This window comes from Scyliorhinus torazame, chromosome 15 (genome assembly GCF_047496885.1).
Source record: "Scyliorhinus torazame isolate Kashiwa2021f chromosome 15, sScyTor2.1, whole genome shotgun sequence".
Lineage (NCBI taxonomy): Eukaryota > Metazoa > Chordata > Chondrichthyes > Carcharhiniformes > Scyliorhinidae > Scyliorhinus > Scyliorhinus torazame.
In genome coordinates, this window is record NC_092721.1 from 19177339 (window position 1) to 19189899 (window position 12561).

General features: G+C 42.4%; 1 protein-coding gene across 5 annotated transcripts in view; it reads right to left on the minus strand.

The window, feature by feature from the left end:
* The window catches only part of dachc (dachshund c), a 665620-nt gene that overhangs the window by 43996 nt on the left and 609063 nt on the right, over nt 1–12561 (minus strand). For all 5 annotated transcript variants that reach the window (XM_072476125.1, XM_072476123.1, XM_072476127.1 and 2 more), the window contains 2 exons: nt 3012–3157; nt 33–180 (listed from right to left, as the gene is read on the minus strand). In XM_072476125.1, coding sequence (XP_072332226.1) covers nt 33–180; nt 3012–3157 — 294 coding nt within the window. The remainder of the gene's footprint in view (nt 1–32; nt 181–3011; nt 3158–12561) is intronic.

The window sequence follows — 12561 nt, forward strand, 5'->3', positions numbered from 1 at the left end:
TGGCTTCTCACTCTCTTTTCTTTTTCACTCACCTCTGTTTTTCTGCTCCACGGCTAACTGCTTCTCCAAGCTCTCCCTCATCTCGCGCTCCCTGAACAGTTCCATCTTTAACTCTGTCTTTTCATGTTGCACCTGCTTCTCCTGGGCCCTGGCATTGTCTATGGCAACCTTCAGCAGCCCCTGTTCACACCAAGCAAATCAGAGAACAACAGAACGGCGTTAGCAAATCATTCAACATGCCTGTGCCGGAGACCTAGGTTTGAGACCATTGCAAGAAGTTTGAATGAACATCTTCCTGCACTGACAGCTTTTCGGAGCGTCAAGAGGAATTTGTCCTGGCGGCTTTACTCTGCTTCCCCTAACTCTTGGAAAATTGAATTAAATTCAGTGCCAGTTTGCCTGTCTTGTTTTTAAAATAATACAAATTAATTCATGAAAGGGTACACTTTTTAATAATAAAGTTATTCCCAGTTTTGCAACATTGAATGTTCGGTTAATCTGCTTGCTATTTATCGGTATTTTAATTCATTTCCTGATTGGTAGTGTATTCACAACACCTGGTTCTAACAGGCAAAAGTATCCAGTTTATTGCATCATATCAAAGTAAATGTCCCCAACATCCTCCCCTTTTTTAATCTGCCTGTCCGCTTGGTGCTGATGCAGTTCCGCAATTTCCAGTAGCTCACTTCTTAGCCAATCTTCATGTGTGAAGCTGAAGAATGGGCTTTATTGAACATCATATGATATTAACCTCTCTGTTAAACCCAGTCTTCTGCTCACAACATTTCGAAGCACATTCCTTGTCTCCCAGATTGTGATCATAGAACATAGAACATACAGTGCAGAAGGAGGCCATTCGGCCCATCGAGTCAACACCGACCCACTTAAGCTCTCACTTCCACCCTATCCCCGTAACCCAATAATCTCTCCTAACCTTTTTGGTCACTAAGGGCCAATCCATCTAACCTGCACGTCTTTGGACTGTGGGAGGAAACCGGAGCACCCGGAAGAAACCCACGCAGACACGGGGAGAAAGTGCAGACTCCGCAGATAGTGACCCAGTGGGGAATTGAACCTGGGACCCTGGCGCTGTGAAGCCACAGTGCTATCCACTTGTGCTACCATGCTGCCGTGGACTGGTGATCAATGATAGTTACTTCATTTCTCGCTTTTATTCTTCAGAAGACAATTAAGTTAATTGTATCTCCCCCAAAACCCATTCTCCGCCACCATAGACGGCAAAGGGATAAGCTCAGCCCACGACAGGCCACAAACTGAATTGGGCATCAACTTGACTGATAATACTCAGTGCCATTTTTGACATGGCATTTACGCACCAGACCATATTTTGCTGAGTGGAGCACCATCCGTCAATTCTTAAGTTGTCCCGCAAGTTCCAAACTATCCTGACTTGGACACATATGCATCTATTCTTTCATCAGCACTGGGCAAATATCCTGGAGTTTGTTACCCAACACTATGGTGGGAGACACCACTGGACAACAGGGCTTCGAGAAGAAGGCCCTGCATTAATCCTCAGCACTACGAGCAATGGGGAATTAATGGGAGGCTTGTCATCCTCCACATTCCGCATATTAAAGTAATATTGCGATTCTTTCAAAATATTCAGCTTACAGAGAAGACAGGTAGAAAACTGCATCATTGAGTTATATTTATGAATCAGATCTAGGAATAGCACATATCCATTACCCCATAACACATTTGTACTCTGAGTCACCGAGCTTGGTGAAGCACAATTCTAGCAAAGCACCAAATGCATTTTTCAGAGGCTGCAATATATGGGCTGATATTTTTGGTCAGCATTTTTGAAATTTCATTTAGAGTAACCATATTTCAAGTAAACTGGTAACTTATACAGTTCCAATCAGTGTCACTCATCACTTCCAGTAGGTGGCACTTGCATCACATTAAATTAATTCTGTCTATGTCAAATAATAATAACAACACCTTTTCCCATCAGGTAACGCAACTCTGAACCGATTTTACACAAACACTGACCAGCTGCCGTTGCGGCAAAGTTAGAAATTGCTTTCTACGGCAGAGAAAAAAAAACATTCCGGCGAACAAAGTTTGCGGTACAGATGTTGTAAGTAACAAAGCAATAATGGCCTGCAGAGAAGGTTAATGGGAGATTTTAATGGCGGTATTAAAATTATGGCAGATTTTGATGGGGTCGGTGGGGAGAAACTGTTCCCAATGGCTGAAAGGTCATCAACCGAGGAACATAGATTCAAAATAGCTGACAAAGAACAAGAGGAGAGAGGGGGAGCATTATTTTTTTTAATGTGAGTTACTGTGATCTGGAGTGCATTGCCTGAAAGGGTGGTGGAAGCAGATTCAACAGTATCTTTCGATGGGAATCAATTAATCCTTCAAAAGGGGTGGCAGCACGGTGGCGCAGTGGGTTAGCCCTGCTGCCTCACGGCGCCAAGGTCCCAGGTTCGATCCTGGCTCTGGGTCACTGTCCGTGTGGAGTTTGCACGTTCTCCCGTGTTTGCGTGGGTTTCGCCCCCCACGACCCAAAGATTTGCAGGCGAGGTGGATTGGCCACGCTAAATTGCCCCTTAATTGGAAGAAATGAATTGGATATTCTAAATTTAAAATAAAAATTAAAAAATCCTTGAAAAGGGAATTGGACAGATTTAGGGAAAGGTAAGGAGTAGGACTAAAGGGATAGCTCCAAGAGCCAACTAGCTATGATGGGCCGAATAGCCTCCTCTTGTACGAAACTGGTAAACAGAACTCCTAAACTTGAAAGCATGAAAACATATCTACACATTCATGGATTACCCAACCATCCCTTGAAGATAATCTGACCAACTGGTCTTGCTTTGCGAAATACTTGTTTTAAAGCATTTCTGGCATAGCTATTCCCACTCGGCACCCGTGCCTATTTTCCTTTCCAGTTGAGTGCGCGTACATCAAGTTGGTTGCTGGCAACAGCTACACAGAATGTATCTGCAGCCGTGCATATTCGTGGATATTCTTACCTGGATATTCGTCAGAAGAGTTTCTATGGAGGAAAGTCCATCCGGGAAGAGTAGAGGAGTTGGGAAACCTGGAGGTAGATGCTGGCCAGCCAGGGAAAGCTTCTCAAAACACTCCCTTGTGGTTGGAGTGGAGATCAGGATCTCATCTGTGCACAACAAAAATACGAAACGGTTGTCCATTTTGTTAACTTTCCAACAATTTCCGAAGCCAATCTGGTCATTTGTTTTTGACATAAATCTATTTTGTTGGCCATTGTGTGGGGTACACTGGTACTGCGTTCAACGGTGGAGATAAATGGTTTTTGTGCAAGTTAAAATCAGGCCTTTAACTCTGGTTATATGCAAAATGTTGGTTTCTTTGGTTTAGGGTCCACTGCAATATTGGATAATTCCTCATTACTCCATTTCATTTACCTGCGGCTCAGGCTGTGTTGACTAATTATCCTTGACACCGTTATGGAAAAATAAGCCCTGTCTTCGTCGCACAATTCTGTAATATTGGATACCGTAGAATTCAGCTCGCTTAAATTTGTGGGTAGATTCCACAGCTCTAGCTCCAGTGTAAAAGAATCACATGCACGGGATTGAATTTTCTTTTTGTCGACTGCAGGAAAGTGGATTCCCAAAGCTGGGATTGCTGTTGCTGATGTTATTGTATGAACACTGATATGCTCATGTCAAACTTCTCTGTGCTATCATAATGTGGCCGGCAGCTCATTTAATATAGATGGCTTAAATCCGCCATTAAAATAGCAGAAAGAGGATTTTGGCTCAAATGTTTTAAACGTTTCTATGGCAACATCGCTGACAGCAATTTTCAGCTTTCAAAGAGGTTTGTACTACCCCAGAATCCAATAGTCACTAATTAAACACAACAGAAGCAGTAGAAACTAAATAGCTAAATGGGACCCCCCTGAGATGAAAGAATTTTACACCAATCAATATGAAAGCAACAGAAGACAACTTATATGTGACTGCCAATACTGGAATGCAAGAATGGAATCGAATGACCTTTACTTATAGAAAATTCCCAAAACCTTTAGTTGAAGGATGCTCTTAAGAGGCGGGAGGAGAGATTGGCTTGATCGTTCTATTGATAAAAGAATGCGTAAGGTGGAGGTCAATTAGTTCATCTGTCAATCTTAGCTGCCATGAAAACATCACTGCATTATAGCATTGTTTGTTCTTGGCCAGAGCTTTGGAAACAATATTAACTTTTACTTGAAAGTAAAAGTAGCTAAATCCATGAAAGCAGATTTCCTGCTTCTACCCAACTTTTCACGAAATGTGGTTGACTCTTAGCTACCCTCTGAAATGGCCCAGCAAGCCCAGTTGTATCAGTACTGGGAAATGCACTGTGGGGTGTAACCTACGTAATCTGGCCAACAATGGCTCAAGAAAGCTCATCACCACCTCCCCAAGGGCAACAAATGTGGGCCTTGTCAGCAATGCTTACATCTCAAGGATGATTTTAAAAATGCTGCAATACTGGTGATCCAAAGGAACATAAAAGGGACCAATCTGGACTCATCTATTGTAACTTGTGATTCCTGTGTTCCACGTCCTTCCCTATGTTTGGTCCAAAGCTCAACTTGAGATGAGTCCAGTGGGAGGGGAGGGGGGCGGGGAGGTTACAGTAATCAACAGGGGAGCTTTTAAAGTAGGGTTGTCAAGGCTCCTCAGAAATAAGGATTACTTTCACTTTCTTTACGAATGCGGTAACTTTAAACATTGTTTAAAAAATTGACGGCAAATATTCAAGGCAGCACACGCCCTGATTCCACTCTGAACCTCTATGTGGCCCTCTTATCCACTGCTTACTCGATCTGCCGGTATGCCTCGTCTCAACAGATATAACAGTACAGAGTGCACACTGAATTGCTTGAGCATTGAGAATATAGGGGTGCCTAATTGTAGGGAGACCAATCCCAGCCCTGGCCCACCAGCCAACCTTATAACTCAGCTTCACACCGACTGGGCTTTTCCAGTATAATAAGAGCAAAATTCTGCGGATGCCGGATATCTGAAATATAAACAGAAAGTGCTGGAAAAGCTCAGCAGGTCTGGCAGCATCAGTGGAGGGAGATATGGAGCTCACGTTTCTTGTCCAACATGGCTCTTCTTTGGAACTATTCCTGGAGGTTTGCTGGCAGGCCAACAACTAATGTACGTATGACCTGGTTCTAATTTTAGCCATGCTCCTAATATGCTTACTATGTCTGCTCTGGGCGTAACCCCATAAGAATGGTGGCGGTCAATCAGGATCATGTATCCTTTCAAAGTATTTTCTTGGAAGCCTCGCAAACGGTGGGCGGCACGTAAACGGCCAGGTTCCCGGGTTCGATTCCCAGCTTGGGTCACTGCCTGTACGTGGTCTGCACATTCCCTCCGTGTCTGCGTGGGTTTCCTTCGGGTGCTCCGGTTTCCTACCACAGTCCAAAGATGTGCGGGTTAGGTAGATTGGTCACGCTAAATTGCCCGGCAGTGTCCAAAGGTTAGGTGAGGTTGCGGGGTTGGGGTGGAGGCGTGGGCTTGGGTGGGGTGCTCTTTCAGGGCCAGGGTGGACTCGATGGGCCGAATGGCCTCCTTCTGCACCATAAATTCTACGATTCTACGAAACAACCATGGAACTCAGCAGAAAAGTAATGTTTGTTACAGAAGCACGTTGGTTGTTGGTTCTTATTGTTGATTTGCAGTTTTGTAAATATCCTATAGTTTCTATTGTACAAGTAGGAATTGTTTCCTTTTAAAGCTGGAAGGAGAACAATGTGCACCCTTCAACTCTTTCCCTTCAAAAAAATACATAAATTAACTGAGCGCAGAGAGGGAGGAATGAGCACTGTGCTCATCCATAATAAATGGCATAAATAAGGTATATATCAGCTCAAAGCAAAACTGTATTTTGGTACAAAATTGACAATATATTATTAATACTTGTTATGTAAAATAACTAATGAAACAAGTTATTTTGTCTATGTTTCACATACTATTGTAAAGTCTTCTTGTATACCATATGTTAAATACAATGCAAAAATGTCAGTACTATAAATGATTGATGTTACCCTTTAATCGACTCCAGCTCACTTTGATTATTCATCTTTTATGTGGGCGTCATCAGTTCTGGAAAGGAGCGATGAAAAGCAGAGCTCACCTACTTTAATCTGAACCATCAAGCTATCTTCCCTTTATTAATTTTTACGGTCTCCTGTTATTTATACATGTTTGTGCACATTCTGTTTGGGATGCATCAACGTGTTTGCGGCAGCCACCTCACAGGTGACTCCACCCAGCCCATATGGTAAGCTCAGCTTGGTCCAAGCTATGCACCGCACCACCACCCCCCCCCCCTCTTATCCACCCACTCCATATGGTAAGCTGAGGTTGGCCAGCATCCTGCTTCCAATACCAGGGCCATATGGCATGGTCAGCTTAGCAAGCACTCAATTACCTTGTAGTAATATTTTATCCTCTCTACACAGTACGCCACAAGTTCTGAAGCTGGATTTCAAGTCCGGAACAGTAAACATCCATCCTTAACCGTCAGATGGCTCGGAGAAAATGTTGCTGCTGTTTTCTGAATGCTCAAGGTTGTTGCATTTTTTTCTCTTTCCTTTGTACATGACTGCCTTTTGTTTATTTTTTCAAAAAGTATAAATTTTATGGCAAGCTCTCCACCCAATCTGAAACTGGCAGTGCCTTTAATGACTCTTTCAACAATCAGAACTCCCAAGAATGAAGAGAAATGAATTGATTTTTGATATTGTCTCTTGTACGGAAACACCGGTTAGATCCTGTAAAGAATTGCCCAGTTTCACAAAGGAAACTTTACCTCTCAGTTTAGATTTCTAATGAATACATTCTAATCGATGCACCCATATCTTTTCTCGGTCCTGTGTCAGGTTAAGAGATACGACAAGCTTCATACAAATGATTATTTTTAGCTTTACAGTAATTGAATCAAGACAATCGGTTGAATTGCAAATATCATTGAATTCGAAGAAGCAAAATACAGCATAATATTTATTGAGTGTCAGGGGTAGAATCTCTGCCAATTTGCCTTATAAGCAATTCTTTCAATAAAAAAAAATCCTCGCTCCACAGAGGTTAAGCTGTGACACAAAAGGATACAAGCGGTACATTTTAAATCATGAACAACGTGTCAAAGAGGTTCCGAATTAAAAATTAAGATGAGTGTGGGCCAAAATTCAGAGGTCAGATACCTCCCGCTCACTGCACGCCCCCCCCCCCCCCCCCCCCCCCCCCAAGAAAAATCCTTTCCTCCGGTAAGACTAAATAATGACATCATATCCCATCTATCAATTTTCACTGTGGTACATCTGCCATCTGTTCCATCTGCAGTAATAACTGCTTACACACTCACACGCACATATAACCATCCACAAGGTAACAGTCTGCACAAAGTCAACGGATTCTTAAGTTACATTCGAAAGCATTGGGATCCCACTTGTGCTGTGTACCAAATTACATTGAAGAAAACGCTGCGGCTCGCGATCTGCAGATGCATGCCAAACAGTGGCAACAGCTGGTGCCATGTTAATTAGTTTATACTATTTATTCCGTGTATTTCTACAGCAGATTGAGTGAAAACACTGGAGATAATCCAGCATCTGCACATCGACTGTAAGCATTTAGTTACCAGCCCTAGAATATCACTCATTTACTAATATGGGATTTAACAAGTGGAGAACTGCGCCCCTTTAAGAGCTGAAAGCAAGAGTGTGCCATTGAAATTATTAAAACAAAGTCAGGATTCCCTTCTTTGTGGTTTGATTTGTATACATGGGTATTTTTTAAAATGTCAAAACTCCATTATCTATATTTTTGGTGTACATAAATATACATATGTAAATGTTACATGTAAGATATTATTTGAATTAGTTTGTATTATATATATTTGATATTTCCATCACATTAAAGCATCACAGACTGTTCCAATGATGTTTGGTTAGTTTTATTAACTGAAGGAGTATCTGAATTGCATTTCCTCCTTTACCAGTGATGCCGTACTTCAGGTTAACAGATTTTGTGAGGCCAGCAGTCTTGGGGTCTTCGCAAAAAAGCCGCCACATCCCAGCTATTGTGACTGGCATAGCTTCAATGTGAAATTACTGATTAGCCTGTCAGTCTTGGGCATGTAGGGAGAGGTACTCTATTTACCTGACAATTGTTTAAAAAAAACAGATTCACTTGTTGTACATCCATTTGTGCAGAATAATGAGGGCTTTGATTGTAATTATTTTTCCATTCTCATCCATCTTATCACCGTAGACAACGCTGAATACTAAACAGGAATCATTTACGTGGTGGGATTATTTTCCTGTGCGTGCGTGTGTACACAGCTTTCACAGTTAATGAACGCGTAATTTTATCTCACTTGAAGATTCAGTATATAACTTCTTCGATAGAAATCTATAAAGTGGACTGCAATTTTCACCAATGGAATGCCTGGTAAATAGCTGATGTCTGCTTTAAGCATCCATTTCCTTTCCACCTCTTGATCTTTACACATTTTCAATCAAGGCCGAGTTGTTTAATCGGTGGACAGTTTAAGCAGGCCTGCAATGGTTTACTGTTTAAAATCGTGGTTAAAATGAAACTGAGCTGTCTTGAATTGACAGTTGTCCCATTGTTAGGCTGTGCCAACTTCTCTCCCACCAATCGAAGTTAGTGATTAATTATACAAAGAGTTCAATCTTCTGGGAAAGTTAATTATTAAAGTCAAGCAGCTGCCATCAGAAAAAAAAGTTGTCCTTCTGTTCCGGCTGAAGTGAGCTTATTTGTTCCCCTCATTGCTTTAAGAACAGAAGATTCTACGCTGGTAATTCAGAGAGTTGTGTGTATGTTTATTTGACCATCAGTTCGCAATCATTGAGCGCCACTTAATTATAGCAACAGATGCTCGAGTGTAGGAACCAGAAAAATCAAACGCCTCATTTCCAGGTTATTTTTTTTCCCATCACTTCTTCCAACAACAGATGTGACAACCCTTTGGTTGCTCTGTAGTAAATACTTATCAAATCCTAACAGGTCACCTGTGTCACAAACAAAATCTCACCCGCAACTCTTTCACCAGATAATAGGCAGCAAAAAGCAATGCAGATCTGCAAATACAATATATTCAGAATGAAATGGCATAATGTAAAATTGCTTTTCATTGACAACAAGAGGGAACCCTGACAGTTCTTGGCATTGATAAATAACCTTCCGATTAATTGTCTCCACTCTCATTGTGATGTTTTACTGTTAAAAGGACCAGTCAAAGAAAGACTGACTCAATGTGTAAACTTTGGCAAATGATAATGAAAAATCTGTCACTGCTAACACATAGTAAACCATTGTGGGGGACTGCAAATATCCCTGTCTCAATATTGTGGTATCTATCTTTGAACTGGATGGCTCTGGGATTCAAATGTCAAAGCACGATGTGTCACGATTCTCATATACTGTGTAGCTCTCAATTATCGTATTTCTGGATTGTTAGTGGACGCAATCAACTATGGTATTTTTTGAGCTGCTGTTAACCCTTTAATTGAGTCATTCTCAGCATACGCACGCAACCCTTTTTGCTCCAGGGTGTCACTTGCTGGTCCTGCAGAACCGTCAAGTGGTTCTTTTTTTAAAGTCCCCATGTTTTGCTTCCTGAGACCGTCACGTTGCCACAAACCATCCCCCAATTGAACAGAAATCTATAGTCACCATTTTCTGCAGTTCACGGTGTAATGAAATATGGTACGGTCCAATGGTCAGGGGAATGGAGTGCAGAGTGTAGATCTGTGGCCTTCTGCATTGAAAAAGAACTGGCCCAACACTTGGTGGATGCTGTAGCACACATGGTACAGGACCATGAAGAATAAAGCATGTTGCTGAAAAGCGGGCAATGTGGATCGTCCCTCTGCTGGCTCCTGCGTCAGCCCACTTGTTACTTCAGAGTATTTGCAGAATCAGCCTTGCATAACATGACAGTGCCAAGGCATCGCCTTTCTCATACTATCCTCAAATTGTGAAGAGAAAGCAAAGTCTAAATTTTATTGCTGCTTCCTCTTCCGATGCTTCACAAAGTGAGTTAAAAATTTATAGCTTCATTTTCAAGTGGAGGCTTTTTGACTTAATGCATTCTTCAGTGTGCATTTTGTGTAACTGATCATTTCAAATGGCAGCGAAGAGAATTAAGTCCGCTTCACTAACTTACACAATCGGAATTTACAAGATACATCAATCCGCGCAAAATGACAATAATACCTTTCTTAGTGATTCCTCCAATTGCAGTCGGCAAATAAAAATTATGAAGTGGTAGAATCATAAAATGGTTACAGCATGGAAGGAGGCCACTCAGCCCCTCCTTCCTGTGCTGGCCCTCTGCAAACACAACTCTGAAAGTCCCCTCCCCTGCCCTTAGCCCGTAGCCCTGAAATACTTTTTCTCTACCTTCTCTAATTCCCTTCTAAATGCCATGATTGGATCTGAATCCACCACAATCTCAGGCAGTGCACTTCAGATTCCAACCCCACACGTGGTAAAAAGCTTTCACTGGTTCCGATGCTTGATATTGCACCAATCACCTTAAATCGGTGTCCCTCTGGTTTTCGACCCTTCTGCCGGTGCAAAAAGATTCACTCTGTCTGAAACATGATATCGAACACTTCTCTGAAATAGCCTTAACCTCAGCCCACACTGTCCTTTAACAAGCTTACCTGGTCTGTCCTCGCTGTTTTTTAACAAACTTCGAGTACCCAATTCTTTTTTTTCCCAATTAATGGGCAATTTAGCATGGCCAGTCCACCTACCCTGCACATCTTTTTGGGTTGTGGGGGTGAGATCCATGCAGTCACGGGGAGAATGTGCAAACTCCACACAGAGAGTGACCTGGGGCCAGGATCGAACCTGGGTCCTGGGCGCCGAGTCCGTGTGGCGGTTACACATTCTCACCGTCTCTGTGTGGGTCTCACCCCCACAACCCAAAAAGATGTGCAGGGGTAGGTGAAATGGCCACGCTAACCACTGCGCCTCCATGCCACCCCTTGGTCCTTCCTCTCTCAAACAAAATGAAAATGTTTCAGTCCCTAGCACTGCTATCGCTCAACAAGGCGAATACTAAAAGAATCAGCAGAATAAATAAGCATTGAATAGATTGACCTTTCCTCTGAGGCAGTAGCAATGCTAGGTTTAAACTGAGCACAGAAGACAGATAACACTATTTAAAAAAAAAATCAAGTCACTATTGAGTGTCCACTACGTCTAGCAGAAAACATTTGACTGGTATATTTGCATGCGGACAGGCAAAGCACTTGAGTGGGGATGGGGCAGGGGAGGGAAGTGGGAGCTTACGAACCTTCTCAGCTGGGTGTGAGAGAGACTTGTTATTTTTCCATTCAGTACATTTAGAGATTAAATGGCAGGCTACTCAAGCACATTTACAGCGCTCGAGAAGGTGAGGGGATAATCGGCAAAATGCAATGGTCCATGTTTCTTAAATGCTATCGAAAACATTACCGTGCCACAGGAGAAAATTAGCAACGTGACTTTAAAAGCTGACATTTAGCATGACTTTTCAGAAAGTGACACTCTCATATTTTCTTGGAGGATATCATTAAATTCCAACCGCCCTATGGCAGTACCTTCCCATTAATAACCAATTCACGGTGTCACTATGGCGCTACTTTGAAATAATGAGCCTTTGCTTCTCTTTAATAAATTTAAACATATTCTCAAGGCCACAAAAGATAGGAAATCACAGATGGGCTGCAAAAAAAGAAAAACATGTTTCATAAATCCTTGACTGCCCGAGATCATTCGGAGCCAAACAAAGTAAGACTCGTAAAATATTAAACAATCCCAGCTGTAGCAGTGTGCTGTCATTAACCGGAAAAAAAAGGCCTATTTACTGCCTTTGACAGCGCCTGTGGAAAGTTTCAGTCGAATCAACTCAAAGATGCTCGCCCCCGCCCCCCTCCCCCACTCCCCTAAGACCCCTATGTTTCATAGGATCAGCTTGTGGACGGTAGTCCATTCAATTTGCTAGTTGTATGTGTCACCTGATCTACCGAGCACTGTCATTCGAAATAAAATTGCATGGGCCCCATCAATAAATCACTGATTTAAATTTGCATCATTAAGTGCAATGAACATTGGTAATGATATTGATCTACACACAAGGCTTCTCTCTGTAGACAATCAACCACTGTTCCTCACAAGGCAGGCATGTTGTTGCAAGGATCGATCTGTGAAAAGGCAGGGGAGTAGCACACAAACATTTCTCTTCCTGCCAAGGGGATAATGATCATTTTGTTGCCGAAGAAGACAAGCATGCCGTCCATTGTTTTGTCTGGTGTCTGGTATCATTTAGGGGCGCTTGTAAAAGCTTCAAATGTTTATCTTTGGCGGAGCAAGATGAATCTGCTGCTGAGGGAGAGAGGATGTCCACGCTCTGGAATGAAAAATGCTCCTGTTATAGGGGGCATTGTTGAGACCACATCTGGAGTATTGTGTACAGTACTGGTCTCCTTATTTAAGGAAGGATGTAAATGCGTTC